Source organism: Aspergillus japonicus (genome assembly GCF_003184785.1).
Source record: "Aspergillus japonicus CBS 114.51 unplaced genomic scaffold BO86scaffold_25, whole genome shotgun sequence".
NCBI lineage: Eukaryota > Fungi > Ascomycota > Eurotiomycetes > Eurotiales > Aspergillaceae > Aspergillus > Aspergillus japonicus.
The window spans coordinates 299,127-315,178 of NW_020291662.1; the positions used below are offsets into that span (position 1 = coordinate 299,127).

Below are 16,052 nucleotides of genomic sequence, written 5' to 3' on the forward strand. Positions count from 1 at the left end.
GTGGGCCCGGATGCGGGGACTGAATCAGCCCAGGGCTTCCGAGAGGCTGCCCGTCAATGGGAGGATCCACTCTGTCATCATCCAAGATCCAGCAAACCATCACAAATTCGGGAGTATCTGCATACTATTATGGATGCCATCGATACAATAGACATGGAATATCTCAGCCCCAGCCTCTAGTTCACTGTGACGGACAGAACCCAGTCGCTTCCTCCGGCCAGGGCGAACCGTCGTCTTTCTTCTCGACGGCTGACAGACTTGGTCTCATACAGGCTTCGCTATCATATTGCCCACAGCATGGTATATGCGGACTGCGTGTGTGCCAAACCCCAGTTCGAGTCTAAGGCCTGCGAGCTAAAGCAATGCAGCTAAACTGGATGCTCTCGTCTTCTCCACCCATGCTCAACTGAATGATCCTCTTGATACCCATTTCAAGCGCCCGTGGGCTGAGAACGTCCTCGTCGTCGGCCAGACCTACCCTCTCCAGAGGACCCTTCCTCGACCCTTCCAGCTCCCAAAGCTTTCCATCGCTCTTGACAAAACTCACAAAATGCCCCCCATTACGCTCACGCGTCGGATCTGCGTGGCTATCGCCGGCCTGTTCAACCGACTTGTGAGCAATTTCGAATGGCTCGCTGTTGTATAGCAATTCGGCGCGATGGGTCATATCGAGCGGTATGGCGAGGCGCCGGATCGCTGCGAGGTCGGAATCAGGCTGGATGAAGTCGACAGCCGGACCGTTGATCAAGCAATGGAGTAGACCGATGGAGCCGCAGGCGTGGCCGATGGTCTGCTTGAACCATATGACTGGCTCGTCCGGGCCAGATCCGGTGTATAGTTCTGTGTTAGCGTCTTCGGCCTTGCGACTTTGATCCCAAGCTGGGGTAAGTGGAATGATGACCAGTAGAGCCAGAGCAGGGCGAGGGATATGTGCCATTTGTTCAGGGTCCAGGGAGTAGACGTCGTAGAACTGGAGCTCGGACGATAGACCCAGCTTGGCTGCCAATTGATTCATTACACCAGGGTTATTTTCTGTCATTTGCGATGAGGTTCTGTCCCAAATCAAGTGGGCCATGAGGGCTTAGGTCCCTTACCCAGCATTGACCATGTCTTCTTCTCCATTTTGGGTGTTTTTGGGAAGGTCAATATATGGGAGAGTCGAATAGCCAGATGCTATTGGCAGACAGGAAGGAGATGATGGAGACGGATTGCAGGATTCTACTTAAGGTAGTTAGATTCATGGTTATATGGGGAACATTTCATTTTCACTATTTCACCGTTGGTGGATGACCCCGCACTGATGATGGAGTATACTGCCCTCCGGCACCGCCTGCATTAAGGACTCGATCTCGCTTAGTCATTTCTAGAATGGCTCAGTGATGCTACAGATATTCTACTTTGATTATTAAAAGTGAAACCAAACATGAATTAGGCGTGATTTAATGCAAGATTCCCCCAGTGGAACCGGTCTTTGCACAACTTGGACAGTGACTAAGGGATACCGTACTGATGACCCGTGAGTTCCTATTGGCCGAGAATGTGTTCCCCCGCCACTGAATCCTCTCCGAACACTGCACTACTCAGCACTGCACCACTTGTGTAGACCGTAGACCGGCGCAAAGTGTCCTCCGTTTCTCGTGACTGGTTGTAATCTCCAAATGAATGCGTTTCCTAGTACGACACTCGCCTCCCGGCGTCGGAGGATTACCAAGGCCTGCGACTTTTGCCGCGAGCACCGGGTGCGATGCGAAGCTGCTACGCCGTGTCCCCCCTGTGTTGCCAACGATATAGTCTGTCGTCGATCTCGCCCGGTGAATACTCCCCAGAAAGCTCAACGGAGGAGCAATCCTGTGCAGACTAGCCAAGACGTTCCTGAGCAACCAGTGGACAGTCACCCAGTAGAAAGAACTCCAGTCAGCGACCCTCAGCTCAGGGAGTCAGTCCCTCCGCTATCGCCATCGCCATCGGCGAATCTGGCATGGACTTCCCACAAAACCGACTCAACTCTAGGGTTCATTGCCCGCATCAATGCCTTCTGTGGCGGTGAATCACAGTTGTCCCCCACCGCTACTGCACCGGGCAGCGATCCATCTCTGGACCAGATATCATCTTTCCCATCCACTGTTCTACAAGGACCGCCGAACGCAGATTGCGACTTATCTCCATCTCAGATTAACCATCTGATGCGAATATTCTGGTCGCGCCTTCGACCATTAATGCCCATTGTGGATTGGAAGGACTTGATCCCTTCTTCCCGACATACCCCTTTGCAAGATGCCGTCACGGCATTCGCTCTCCATTATGTCTACCACTCCAGACTGCACACCAGACTTGTCGGTCTGCACTGGCCACAGTTCCAGCGCCGGCAATCAACAGTCGGAATGTCTTACTTCCGACGCAGCCTGGCAGCTGTCACCCAGCTGACGACGTTCGCCGCACCCTCCTTATCCGTCATTCAATGCTACTGCTACCTGACTTCATACCTCCTCGATGCGGGACATCACCAGGCAGCATACAATATGGTGGGACTGGCCCTGCGTATCGCCCAGTCAATGAACTACATGGACGCCCGGCATCGTGGACAACCAGTATGCCAGCTCTTCCGGCGTCTGTGGTGGACATTAGTTTGCCTCGACTTCCGCTGCTCGCGGCATGTCGGGAAGCCGGTCACTGTTCATATCGAAGATCTCATGTGGCTGATGCCCAACAGAGAGTCCAAAGACGTCCATCTATCCAATGGTTTGCTCTATCATACCGAGTCCATTCGCCTGACAGCTGCAGCCTTGGCCGTGAACGAGGCCATGGGTCACCGCTCCGTGCTGGATGGGGCGGTGGAACCCGCGCACCTCGAAAGACGAGCCAAGTGTCTGTGCGATAGTCTATACCATCTCCAAGACTGGTGCGACGCGGTGTCTCAAACACAAGTATTTCCCGGCTTAGTCTTCGAGGTACCCGATGCACCACCCGATACCCACGATGCACACGAGTTCGAAGGTCGATCCGAGGAGCACTCATCGATGGTCACTTTGCTGAGCACACTGCTACTACTTCAATACCATAATGCCATCATCAGCCTTCACCGCGTCTTCATCCAGTTTCCGACCTACCCATTCGTTCCCAAGTCGCAGCCCAAAGCCGACGCCCACGCCGCAACAGCACTCAACCACGCTTTGACAATGATCCGAACCACCCATCATCGAATGGGCCTACACGACGTTTTGCACGGCCTTTCGGAAATATACCAATACCAGTGGAACGCAGTACTGACCATCATCGGCTTCATGCTAGCGTATCCCTACTGCCACCGGTGCGCCCGAGCCAGAGAGCACCTCGACTTGGCCCTCGAAATCTTCGACTCCGCCGGCAGTGAGAATATTACCGCAGCACGAGCCGCCGCTCTCACGCGACATCTCTGCACTAAGGCTGATACCCTGACTCAGGTTCTCGGTCCCGGTCAACCTACACCTGCTCCGACCGCGGAGAGTGAAACGTTGCATGACATGTTGTCGGACCCTGCGTGGCCGGTTGTTCGGGCCGAGGGAACTCTGCTTCCGGATGTTCATGGGGAGGCACATTGGGCTTGGGCGGATCTGATCAATTGGGATTCCTGGTCGACTTACTGTGAGGAAGTAAGCGAAGCGTTCATGGATGGGGCGGAAATTACACTGCCAAATTCTTGATCTGTAAGGGTGTCAGCACTATTTATCATGCATAGGTGCCGAACCCGCCATCCACGTTAATGCCTATTACCAAGAAGCATGGTCTAGTATACCCTAGTTGTATCGACGAATAATCCGCGCCTCAGGGGGCGAAAAGGAGAACTTTCTTTGCCGCCGAGGGGCAAAGTCTCCCTTACATGTTTGGGGAAGGGCAATAGAGACAGATCAGACACTGTGAGTAGTTGAACATTCCTCTTTCCAGCCAGGGCAGGCTGTCTCCTTCAATCAACGGACGTATATGAGCCTACGACCAGCTCGCCAAACCCTTGAGATACCTGACATAAACCAGGTAGAGTATTCCTACAGACACACGCAACATCTACTGTCCAATTCTAACAACAATCTTCCCAAAATGCGACCCAGCCTCCATATACTTGAACGCATCCTTTGCCTCGTCAAACCTAAACGTCCTGCAGATGACCGGATGAACCCCATGCTGTTCCGCAAACTGCGCCATCTCCTCGAACCGGTCCCTGGGACCGTTCACGAAGCCTTTAAGGGTCAGGCAACGGCTGATCGTCAGGACATTCACATTCGGCTGCTCGCCCGCGACCTGGGTTTTGCCGGAGGTATACCCGATGCAATTGATCAGACCGCCGTACGCGGCACAGGCGAAAGTCTTCCCGATGGTCTGCGACCCTCCGGTCTCGAGGATGATGTCCGCACCGTGGCCGTCGGTGACCTCCATCACGTACTTTTCCCAGTCGGGTCGCTCCTTGTAATTGACGCCGAAGTCCGCTCCTAGTTCCTTGGCGCGGGCTAGTTTCTCGTCGGACGAGGAGGTGATGATCACTGTTGTGGTTATCAGTATGTATCCATGGGCAAAATGTCATCAAGGGAGTTTTGTGAACACACCTTTCGCACCCAATGCCTTCCCCAACAACAGCCCCGCCACACTGACGCCTCCCGTCCCCTGAAGCAGGATGTACTTCCCCTTCGTTGCCTCCGGCTGACCGAGTGGGTTTGATCCCGTCAGCGCCATCCACGCCGTGACAGCCGCGATCGGAAGCGTGCAGGCCTCCTCGTCGCTCATCTGCGCGGGCGTCTTCACCAGCGCCCCTTCCCGGAAGATCCGGTGCGTGGCCAACACCCCCGGCCTCGGGAGACCCAGACTCGACTTCAACGCCGCCTCGGTCAATTGCCCGGTCTTGTGGTCGGGCACGAAGGTGGAAACCACGCGGTCGCCGACTTGCCATCTGGTGACCCCGGCGCCGACGGCGGTGATGGTGCCCGCCATGTCGGAGCAGGGGACGATCTCGGACCCCTGGTTGACGGATTGGTGATGCGTGTATTCTCCGCGGATGACTGGGAGGCTGTTAGCTTGTGCTGCTGGAGTAGAACAGTGGGTGATGGTTTCTGCTCGTCTCACGGGGTATTGGATGGTGATGTAAGGGGTACTACCTTCCATATCGCGGTAGTTGAGAGACACGGCATTGGTCTTGACGAGGACCTCTCCCGGTCCCGGGGATGGCAGCGGGGCCTTGACTTTTCGGAGGCCGTCGAGGCCATCGAAGTGGGAGATGTATTGCTCGAGTGAGGTGGACATTTATGTTCCGCCTGTATAGAGGACAATAGGTAGAATTCTTTGTTTCGGACCTTGCCCTGCAAGAATCCAAATATGTTTTTATATACCGCGGACGAACAGCCTTGAAATCCACGCATGGATGGCCGTAGAGGTTCAGATCGCGATGCTGGACCGGCGGTTCCGATTGGCTGCATCCGGGAAGCTGCATTGGGGTCCTCATTACATCATCACGATGAATCTATTCTTCTGGTTTAATTCTAGCCCCCACGCAGAAAGGCTACCAGCAATACCAGCACCGCTACTACTATTACCAAGACCCTCTCGAATCTACGATAGCATCATTACTAGTTAGAGTTGTACCTAGCCGCGCCAACCAAGAAAGTACATTGCCGAGCAGTGAACGGCAAGGGCCACTTGTCGCGCAACGCCTTGCCCTCATTACGCTTAGCTATTCCCCAGGCGCAATGAGATGCGAAGATCCCCATGTCATAACCAAAAGCGCTGGTGTAATCTTCTTAACAGAATCTGCATTGACCAGGGTGTCCTGGCTGGAGATATCAAATGATTTAGTACCTAAGGATTTGGGGCTGCGTGGCTGCCAATAGGAATGCACGGAGCAGAGATTCACGCACAGCAGCCGAGAATGGTGAGGTTGTTTACCCCTCAGCTTCCATTGAGCATTTGGAAATGAACGGGCTGAAGGCTTCGATGAACGCTACAGTCACGGATGACTATGGCCTGCTTTCCCCTTCAATAAAAGTTGAATTCAACTCTGCACACCCACTTACCTTTAACTGTCTACAATGGTCCACAACATCCTCATCATTCGCGCCTCTGACGACCTACAAGGCCGATGGTTGTCAGAAAGGTGTTGGAATAGGTGCAGAACTAAGGCAAATTCGCAATCGCTCAACCACCGAACATCAATATATCCGGAATATTACAATTACGTGTATAATTGACTTCCTCTACGGTATCAAGACTTCCATTGCCAAGCCTGTGGATATCCCATTTGCTGGGGTGGGGCTGCAGCCTCACTTGGTACGTTCAAAACTGTACACTCATCTTATTATCCGCCACCACACGCCCTTCAAAGTCAGTATACAATTGTAGCAAATGCGAGATGAAAAAGCACATCCGTATGGGATATAGAAAAAACGCTCGGGAAAGAATTCTTCTATGCAATATGCATGTATAGAGCGAGGGCAAAAAGTAATGACCTACGCAGGGCTCGAACCTGCAATCTCTTGATTCGTAGTCAAGCGCCTTACCATTGGGCCAGCAGGCCAGCTGTTGAGAATATGCAAGCTCAAGATTTACATAATCCAGACCAAAGCGGATGTGCTCATGGGCGTCGCCAAAGGGACTTACTTTTTACAGGCCTGAGGTTCATGAAGATAGATATGGCATTGCGGGTGACAGCTCTGCCCACGGTGGGGCCTGCGGTATTACAATCATATGAAGAAGATAGCAATGTCCACCTGGGTCTTCAACTACTTCTTAATCCCTGTCTCCATCCTAATCCCAACAGCTTATCCATCCCAGTTAGGTCGTATAGCAGATTTAACGATGCCAGAATCCTTCCGACGTGGGTGATGGACGGATGGCATCTCGCTGCTGAGATCGACCCTGCTCTTTGGTGTTAACACAATGGCTCAGCAAGGAATCTGCCCAATAGAGCCAGGCGGATACTCGCCTTATATGTCCTATATCTAACGCGGCTGTCCGCGTGGCCGGGTGTAGACACCACCGCCGCCGTTCCTAGATCCGAGTGAAGACTGTCAGTCTGGCCGTGCATATTCGTTTCTACTTCCCACCCAAAAAAAAAAAAAAAAGAACCGATGGAGAAAAAATTAACTTACTGGTGAGCAATGCAGTACCCCGTGTTCCGCTGGGTCACCGTGCCGCAGTTGCAGCCACTGCCATTGTTGACGCTGCACCCGCAATCGTACGAGGTCTTGCACATTGTGGCTGTCTCTTGTTTCGCTCAAATTGAAGGAAATCAAGAATAGAATGGGTGATGATACGAGAATATGAATGGCCAGAGAATGTGCAGTGCAGTAAAGGACGGAGAGGTGTTGTAGAAAGAGATGGGATGTTCTGGAGAGGAGCAGTATATATATTTCCCATCTAATCGCAGGGCTGGACATGACATTTATCAGATGATAGCCGCCTCGTATTGCATGGCGGAGAGGATTGGTGCCCGCGGCCACAGCCAAGCTTCCTGCCCGCGCCTGGGCCTCAAGGCTGACTGACGTCTACTGCCAGGTGATTGATAACGCAGGGGGGTGGACGGGTTGCAAGGCTCCGTAGATTGACTGGCGCTCGTGTGTCAAGGCTGTAGCCCGGTCATTCTGGTGGCTTCACTAGGGCAATTCCCTCGGGGGTGCGGGTCTTGAACACACAGCTTCAGGCTAATTCGTGCGGTAGCAGTACTATGGGTTAGACATTAGCCGGTCTACCAAACTAGATCCCTGTGAGTAGAACATGAGGACTATTAGCTTTCTGGTTTCCCCGATTAGGCGGGGATAATAAGAACTACAAAGCAGATGTCACAACGGTTCAGTAACGGATCACTCACGTGCCGTCATCATGAAAGCAGCCACGATAGAGTAAGCAACGGTATGTGCAAAGCAGACCATTTATATGCAGAGGTTTCTTTAAGATGAGATGAGACAAATGGATAGTATTTTTACCTAGCATCTTGATGGACATTGCTAAAGCTATTCCTCATATCCCCCTCATGAAAGACAAGACGAACATTGAAGGCCATGCCTCCGAGTGTACGCAAACCTAAACCCACGAGAAGTCACCCCCTAAGCAATCTGACGACGACGCATACGCTGCTCATCACGGCGGCTCTTAGCAAGCGAGATTGTGAGATCAGACGACTGGCCCGCCGTGCAGACCGTGCCGGGCGCCATATCCTGGGAAGGAGTCCAGACTCCGTTGGCGCAGCGCTGGAAAGAAGTGCCGGCGTTGCACCACCAGGATCCCTCGGGGCTGCAGGCGCCGCTGAGAACGCCAGAGAGGGCAGTGCCAGTGGCAGAGCTGGCGGTAGCGGTGGAAGTGGTTGCCACGGCGTTCTGTTGGTGTCCGTTGGGGCGGCCTGCGGTCATCGTAGCAGCGGGGGCAGCGGCGGTGGTGATAGCAGCGGAGTTGTCCACGGACGAAGTCGCAGCCGATGTTTCCACCGCGACAACGGGAGCAGTGGCAGTGATCTTAGCAGCAGTAGTGGTCGTGGACGAGACAGATGCAGCCGCGGTCGCAGCGCTGCTTCCCCACGCAGTGGACACTCCCGTGCAGGCAGCCGCATCCGTGGCCGCAAGACGAGAGGCCTCGCCGTCGTACTCAATCACATCGCCGGGGTTGGGGAAGCGGATGTCCACACCCTCGGTCGTGGTGCAGCCGTTGATGTTGGCCACGAAAAGGTCAGGGTAGCTGCTGCGCTTGGCGACGGAGCGTTTCTGGGCCGCGCTGTCCATGACGGTGATCGGGGCGCAGTTCATGTACATCTCGCGGGCCCCGACGCGGTTGAACCAGGTCCACGCCAGCGTGTAGTTGCCAGCCGAAAAGTCGGCCGGGATAGTGAAGTTGAACTGGTAGGGGTCCGGAGTCGAGGCGTCACCGTCCAGATTGCCATCCACGTTGGCTGGACAGCCCCCCTCAAAAGACTTGATGACCTGCCAGACGGTGTCCTTGGAGGGCTGCATGTCTGTGGTCAAACTCACCTGGCAGGAACCGCCACCGTGGACGGCGATGCCGGTGAAGTTCAGCACCTGAGACACCCCAGTCTCGAAATAGTTCATCTCGTCCGCGGCGGGCCAGTCATACACCCCGTCGCGCTGCTTACAGGGGAAGTCGCTGCCGTCCGCAGCCAAGGGCGAGTTGTTGAGGGTGGATTTCCCGTAAGGGACCGGGTGGTCCATGATCATGTGTGCCTGGGCCATCGAGGCCGAGAGCACCGATGCAGCAACCACACTGGGCTTGGTGAACAACATGTTGTTTTCAAACAAACAGGAGATAAATGTTGAAGTGACGGTGGGCAAGAGTAGGTCAAATTGTTCCGGACAATTGACACGGTTAACGAGCGAGAAGGTACGTTGTTTGCCACAGGCACAACTTTCCTAAGCGAATATAAAGAATGACAGCAGGACTAGCCTGGAAGAATGAGAAGAGGTCGGATGATTGTCGATAGACGAAGACACATTGCTCAGAAGGTTGTCTGGTATTTATGCCCTTCAGAGACACAGCAGCCATCGTGCACTCTTCACATTGTAACCATCGGCACTGCTTTGATATCCAAACGAGTCTCGATCTGAAACAAGGAATGCTCAGATCGGGAGATCCTGGAGAAGCTAAGCGAGATCATTGTTGAGGGAGATTGTGAATCACCGATCGCGTTTTCCTTCGGCGTATCGTCACGGCAGTGGTCGCTCTGACTCGTGGTTCTTGGCTTCCCCAGAATCTGATGGATCGGGATGGGCCGAATCCTGTAACCGAGATGCCGGAACCGCCGGAGGCGTTCGCTTAGAGGGTGTGGAGATTAAGGACGACACTTTGAAACATCCAGTGGGTGTGAGTGAGATCTCATTTTCTCTTGCTGTTGGGAGATGCAATCCACCACCCAAAGCCCAACAAAGGCCTGATGTTAGAAAATCGGCATTGCTGGGGTTATGCCGATTTTGAAGGCATTCAATCTCATTGTCCACCTTCTCCACAGAATTGCCAAATCGGGATATTATCGCTTCGGCCCGCTTTCCAGCCCATTCATTCCTGGATTGAATCCGAATCCAAGCTTGAAGCCCTGAGCACCAGCTTGTGAGCTCATCAGTGACATGTTCGAAGTTACAAGTATGTCTTCGATGATTGTCGTCAATTGACCAGGCGATTTGACTGGCCATGAACGTGTCATTGTCACAGTCGGATCATGGTTTTGCGACTATCTCAATTGGGAGTGGCAACAAGCGTATAATTCTCTTCCCTTTACTTATAGAGACATAACATAGGTATTTTCACTCATGTACCACTCGAGAATTGCCAATCGGGAGCAGAAGAAGTGCTATCTTGCCTTAGCGGTATACTCAAATTTGACCATCCATTTTCGGTGTAGTTAACGTACTGCTATTGAGTTCAATGATCGGGAAGCCATAGCACCGCGAGAATACATGTCATAATTCTTGTGCGGCCACAGGGAAGGCGTCCTGTCATATGTGTCAAAAAGGGGACCAATTGAATAATTGTGCAGCTGGAAGAGACGGTATCCGGACCCGAGATCTCGACATCCTGGAATATCGCATGTTCATGCTTCCCCTTGCCGGTGTGCGATTGCAGGATCATCGATCCCTGATGCATGAGGAGTACACATCGAGGCGATGAATACCATCCATTGCGAGCACCAGCGTCATGAGCGGCCCTTAGTACCGATTGCTTCCATCGCCTGTTAGCATTGGGGTTCGGGTACTGTCGATCGGTCACAATGATCGCCAACCTTGCCGGGTGCCAACAACCATCATAAATTCCAAGCTGCTCCCACCTCTCCAATTCGAGTCTTTCCAAGCCTTGAGCTTTGAGTGACCTCACTTCGAGCCAACCAACCTCCTTGACTCCCACCGGACCCAGCCCACTGCTATGCGCTTTACAGCCCTTCTTCCCTTCTTGGCGCTGGCCTCCCACCCGCTCACCGCATCTGCTCAAGATGTGATGGGTGCTGTAGGCGACGCTGTAGATGAAATTGAGTCAACTATTGGACTTTGAGGAGCGACGAGTTCGACTTCGACTTCGCCCTACAATCCAGTCGACCTGTGGTGCTGTTCCGGTGTCGATTGCCCGCGCACCAACAACTACGACGCAATCAAGAATACCGGCACTGACCCAGGGAACACCGTCGGGACGAATTGTAAGCCTTTTCCAGCACTGGGAATAGCCCCCCTCCTCCCGAAAGGCGCACCTTTCCCTCTTGTGCACGCATGATGCTGACTCGGATGAACTGGAATCAAGCGAGCCTCCCAATAGCGCGGGCACGTATGACTCGTCTTCACTTACACTTGCCTGCTGTACAGGCAGCTTTGGGGTATGAATTCATTCTCTCCCGTTTTTCCACACCCCGAGTGACCCCCATGCTGATGCGTGATTCGACTTGCAGTTGGACAAAACCCATTGCACTCTAAGTCACGGCTTGAATAAAGTTTATAAGATTTCAGCTTTGTGGGAAAGGAGCAAGCAATCGGAAGTCGGGTTGTGGTTTGGTTCAAGTGTGACTTAGTGAATAACGTTGAAGCGAAATACTTGGGTATCATCATTAGACCTATAGCAATAGGTAACGATACATGGAGCCTTGAATGTTCTTAAGGTCCCCTTTCCGGTATTCAGCTGGGGGCATCTCTCCACGGTGGGCACGGATTTGCCCCAAGCCAGGAAATCTGTCTCTTCGGCCCGATGAAGACAGACAGACAGTATTCAGTATGTAGCATTCACCTGTCATGTGGGGTAATTCCGGATTCTCTCTCTTTGCCATTGAATCGATGGTGGCATATAGATTGAAGAAGGGGCCTCCCGTACTGATTGTGGTGCATGAACGGGGGAACTGGGCACTTGGCAAATGCAGAGGAAGGTGAAGAATGGTATTTGCTTATCTGAGAATCTCACATATATGAGTACTTACTCTATCAGAAAATTCAGTACATAGTACGCAGTAGCTCACATTGCTGACCTGCGGTTGTGGAAGATCGTCGCTTGAATATGAGGAGTCCGGAGGTGGATGCCTACTCAGGCATCATCTATCGAATGGTGTAATAATCCTGAGGGTCGTGATCGGCGTCATACCAGCTGTTCCAGCTATGTTTGCCAGATTTTGGATTTGGGTGCCGGAGATCGGTCACAATGATTGTCGACCAAGGCCATTCACCAACAAGCATAAATTCACAAAGGTTTCCTACAGCCCAAATCTCCCACTGTCTCTCTCCTCCTCAACTTCCACTACACTTAACCCGCACATAATGCGCTTCACGGCCATCCTTCCCTTCCTGGCGCTAGCCTCTCATCCACTCAATGCATTCGCAGTGATTACACCAAGTAATTTAGGTGACGCGATTGGGGCTATTGGGACAAGAATTTCAGGACGCGAGCTTAGTGACTTGTACTGCTGTGCTGGTGTCAATGGCCCCAACACCAACTCCTACCGGCAAGTGCAGCGATATACCAACCCGGGTGCTGCCGTAGGAACCAACTGTAAGCCAGCCCCGCGCCTAGGGCCTTGTCCAGCTTTTGAGCCGAACTACTCTCTTATGGAGGATTGTTCCTCTCATGCACACAGGATGCTGACTCCGTGGAATGAATCTAGGTAACCGTCCCGATGAAGCAACGGGAACTTGCGACTCACGTGTACGTACGCTGGTCTCCTGCACGGGCAGCTTTGGGGTATAAATCCTTCCCTCACACCTCGCTGCCAGGTGACCGATCTGATACTAATATTTTTTTTTCTTAGGAGGACAAACTGAACTGCATTCCACAGTGACTTGATTAGCCAATCAGTGGTCTTTGTAGCGGGTCAGTTGACAGAAGTCGGGAATTGGGTTTTGATGTATAAGTGGTTGATGGGCTAGTCGCTCTTCTAGCATATCCACGTACTGTACTAAACTGCCTAGTTTGATGCAAACCGAATGTTTCTCCAGCGGGAATGTCCCAGTCTCCCCATTCTCCTCTCCTTTGTTAAACACAAACCGAACTGCCTGTTTGCCCCAGGCAGCGGAGAAGTAAGCAACTGCAAGAGCGGACTTTGGAATGCGACACTAGCGGGCGAGTGCGTGAAGAAGCATACAAAACCGAACGGGGGCTGACTTGGGCGGGTTTTTCAGGGCTGCCATTTATAGTCTACCATATCTTGCTCAGGTGAATCATGTAAGAGAGACTAGCTTCGTTTGCCCTATCAAGGAATGCTCGGTAGATCTGCTGTAGATCAGATTTGACCATCGATATTTGAGTTTTGTTACGAGGGACTCCGTAGTACAATTTCTAGTAATGACAATGATCGGCAAGTTAGTGAACCGGAAGAGGACTTGGCATTACTTGCTCCTGAGTAGATGGAAGCTGTCACACAGATCTAGCAATAAGGGTTTCCGGAACTTTTGCAAACGTCAAGCTTTAAATGAGCTTGCACACAGGAGTGACGCTGTCGGAGATATGCAAACCTCGGAATAGCTCACACCTCAGGTCTGCGCGTGCAGAGCTTTACTTGATCAATAAATAGGAGGTAGGGAGTCTAAGCACGAATGCCTAGTTTCCTTCAGCCATGCCAGTCAGACAGAAATGAGGATCAGAATCGGCATCATACCATGGATCCTCCCTGAAGCTAATTGGATGTAGGTTCCCGTGATGTAGATCGGCCACGATGATCATCAACCATTGGATGCCGGCAAGCATAAATTCAAGATACTTCCCATCTCTCCTTCTCTAGCCTGCTCGAATTTCCATCATCAACACTTATAATCAGCCTCTTCGACTTCTACAGCACTAGAACCCACCGCAATGCGCATCACAGCCATCCTTCCATTCCTGGCGCTAGCCTCCCACCCTCTCACAGCATATGCTCAACGTGTGAACGGGGAAGTTGTGCGCTGAGGTGGACTAGTACGCCGCGAGACCGATAACCAGTACTGCTGTGGCAGGCTCGAGGGCCCTGGTACCCCCGCCTACAAGTTCATCAAGCAGTTCAGAGACCCGACACCTGCTGTTGGAGCCAACTGTGAGCTATACTCCTTTCCTGTGGCACCGAGTGAACTTGATGCGAGAATTTTGCCGTCCGCCCCATCCCTCTAAGTGCGCCAGCTGCTGACTCGGATGAATGAAATCAAAGGCCGCAGGAACACAAGTGGGCAATGCGACTCTAATGCACCCAACCTTGTCTCCTGCACGGACACCATTGGCGTATGGATCCCCCTCCCCGCACACTTCGCTGACGCGCCAAGATCGCCCGCGCTGACCCGTGATCTTATGTACTGTACAGATATTCGAAGTTGGTTGCACTAAATTGTGACTTGGGAAGAGTGGAAAATGTTCAGGAGTTGGGGTCGAGTTGATGGGGCAGTAGCCCTACTTGTGCCGTACAAGCATCAGTTGTAAAGCCTATTATTACTGGGATCTCCGGGTAGAACTTCCATGACGCCTTTTTCTTCCCACCTTGCTTCCTCAATATATGTAAAGCGCTTCTTGGTTCCAGATTAGCAGAGAATCAAGTAACTATAATAGCAGAGCTTGGGTTACTATGCCAGCAAAATAGTCCACAACAATTTCCGACCGTACCGAAAACTACTGGATACCAGTCGCCAGGGGTAAGGTCTGGCCTTTTCGCCCTGGTCCACTGCCCGTTAGTGGTTCAGTTCTGGGTGGCGATAAGCGTGAATTCCTTCACCTTCCATTTCCATAGATATAACCAGATAAAATAGGTTGTCTGCTTGAGTCTCATTGCACAGATTAAGGTGACTGTATCCGGAGACCCAAGGCCTCGACATCCCCAACCTGGGAATGCAGTCCAATCGCTAGGGTATGCATATATGTCGAGGCGATATTACCGCTAGTCATGTATTGTGAGGATCACTGTCATGAATCATGACTCATGATTAACGCATGGCATCGGTTCCTATCGTAGCCTGGCAGCGTTTGAGTTCGGGGCTGCAGATCGGTCACGATGATTGTCAACTATGCCGGTTGCCGGCTGATGATTTTCAAGGTCATGATCGGCGTCATGCCAGCAGTTCCAGCAATGATTGTCAGGGGTTGAATTCTTATAGTGGAGATCGGTTAATATAATCGTCAACCATGGCCGGTGGCTAGCAAGTATAAATCCCCAAATAGTCCCGTCCCCATGTCTCTTTCCCCAGTTTTCCCTAACCTCCAGCTGTCTCTCACCTCCTCGTCCTCCTCGTCCTCCTCCTCCTCGACGTTCAATCACACTCAGTCCGCCACCATGCGCTACACAGCCATCCTTTCCTTCCTGGCGCTGACTGCCCACCCGCTCACAGCCCTGGCTCAAGGTAGTACAGTGGGTGATCTCCTAACTGTGCTCAAACCCACGGTTGAGTCCCTGTCATGCAAACCAGCCAATCTGTACTGTTGCGCCGGTGTCGACGGCCCTGGCACCAGCAACTACGATCAAATTCAGAGCACCGGCACCGACCCGGGTGCTGCCGTCGGAACTAACTGTGCGTCAGCCTCGTGCCCTCCTCATTCCCTCCTCAGTCTCTGAGATAACTATCGCGCCCACCCGCGTGACGCTGACACCCACAAAATGAATCCAGGCAATCGGATCAATACAACAACAGGCCAATGTGACTCGGCTGCATCCGCACGTGTCTGCTGTTCGGGCAGCTTTGGGGTATGCATCCCTCTTCACCCTTTCGCATGTCGGGGGACCCGAAGTAACTCCTGTGCTGACACGTGATATGACCTGCAGGAGAACAAGCTGAATTGCAGGTAGGCGATCTGTTGTCAGAACGAATTGGAGTCAAGGGTTGTGATGTACTGGTAGATTAAGGGGCCACTCGCCCTACTTGCAGCATGTTTTTATGTATTGTATCACGTTGACATGAACAAATGTTTCAGAGCAGAAGTTGTATGACAGTCAGACTATGGAGAAAGAGGAATCGGGGGTGGGCCGAGAAGCAGTTTGTACATCGAGTACTTAGCTATACTTGTTTGCAGTCGTAGGAATAAGCGAAAGCAACCGCTGACGCCCCTGGAAGGGCAAGCTAGCGGGCTAGTCCGTGAAGAAGGCATCCCGACCCGAGCGGGGGCTGACGTGGGCGGGTTCT

General features: G+C 52.5%; 6 protein-coding genes and 1 non-coding gene across 7 annotated transcripts; 2 read left to right on the forward strand and 5 right to left on the reverse strand.

The window, feature by feature from the left end:
* Window positions 1-191: 191 nt before the first annotated feature.
* BO86DRAFT_339221 (ubiquitin carboxyl-terminal hydrolase) lies at window positions 192-1,245 on the reverse strand. The gene is made up of 2 exons (XM_025669007.1): window positions 1,095-1,245; window positions 192-1,032 (listed from the first exon to the last, which is right to left on the reverse strand). The coding sequence occupies exons 1-2, from the start codon at window positions 1,120-1,122 to the stop codon at window positions 341-343; spliced, it is 720 nt and encodes a 239-aa protein (XP_025527561.1). The 5' UTR covers window positions 1,123-1,245; the 3' UTR covers window positions 192-340.
* A 407-nt stretch (window positions 1,246-1,652) lies between these two features.
* On the forward strand, window positions 1,653-3,680 carry BO86DRAFT_430681 (uncharacterized protein; the record flags this gene model as incomplete). The annotated part of the gene is made up of 1 exon (XM_025675722.1): window positions 1,653-3,680. Exon 1 carries the CDS (start codon window positions 1,659-1,661, stop codon window positions 3,678-3,680), a length of 2,022 nt encoding a protein of 673 aa, XP_025527562.1. The 5' UTR covers window positions 1,653-1,658.
* Window positions 3,681-4,038: 358 nt separating this feature from the next.
* Window positions 4,039-5,265, reverse strand: BO86DRAFT_313405 (zinc-dependent alcohol dehydrogenase family protein; the record flags this gene model as incomplete). Its single annotated transcript, XM_025668005.1, has 3 exons — window positions 4,039-4,511; window positions 4,575-5,024; window positions 5,121-5,265. 3 exons carry the CDS (start codon window positions 5,263-5,265, stop codon window positions 4,039-4,041), a joined length of 1,068 nt encoding a protein of 355 aa, XP_025527563.1.
* A 1,195-nt stretch (window positions 5,266-6,460) lies between these two features.
* BO86DRAFT_t140 lies at window positions 6,461-6,532 on the reverse strand. Its single transcript has one exon. It is a non-coding gene; the product is annotated as a tRNA-Arg (tRNA).
* Window positions 6,533-6,956: 424 nt separating this feature from the next.
* On the reverse strand, window positions 6,957-7,315 carry BO86DRAFT_410004 (uncharacterized protein; the record flags this gene model as incomplete). Its single annotated transcript, XM_025674455.1, has 2 exons — window positions 6,957-7,005; window positions 7,107-7,315. Coding segments are annotated over 2 exons (257 nt in total), but the record flags the coding sequence as incomplete, so codon positions are not given.
* Window positions 7,316-8,060: 745 nt separating this feature from the next.
* On the reverse strand, window positions 8,061-9,245 carry BO86DRAFT_430686 (uncharacterized protein; the record flags this gene model as incomplete). Its single annotated transcript, XM_025675723.1, has 1 exon — window positions 8,061-9,245. One exon carries the CDS (start codon window positions 9,243-9,245, stop codon window positions 8,061-8,063), a length of 1,185 nt encoding a protein of 394 aa, XP_025527565.1.
* Window positions 9,246-15,106: 5,861 nt separating this feature from the next.
* On the forward strand, window positions 15,107-15,718 carry BO86DRAFT_399805 (uncharacterized protein; the record flags this gene model as incomplete). Its single annotated transcript, XM_025673660.1, has 3 exons — window positions 15,107-15,443; window positions 15,540-15,616; window positions 15,695-15,718. The coding sequence occupies 3 exons, from the start codon at window positions 15,107-15,109 to the stop codon at window positions 15,716-15,718; spliced, it is 438 nt and encodes a 145-aa protein (XP_025527566.1).
* Between the last annotated feature and the right edge of the window lie 334 nt (window positions 15,719-16,052).

What these genes read in the sequence shown, in the direction of transcription:
- BO86DRAFT_339221 (XM_025669007.1), bottom strand. Translation starts at nt 1,122, where the DNA reads ATGGAGAAGAAGACATGGTCAATGCTGG. An exon ending in GAAGACATGGTCAATGCTGG is followed by an intron (nt 1,033 to 1,094) that starts GTAAGGGACCTA and finishes CGCAAATGACAG; the next exon opens with AAAATAACCCTGGTGTAATG.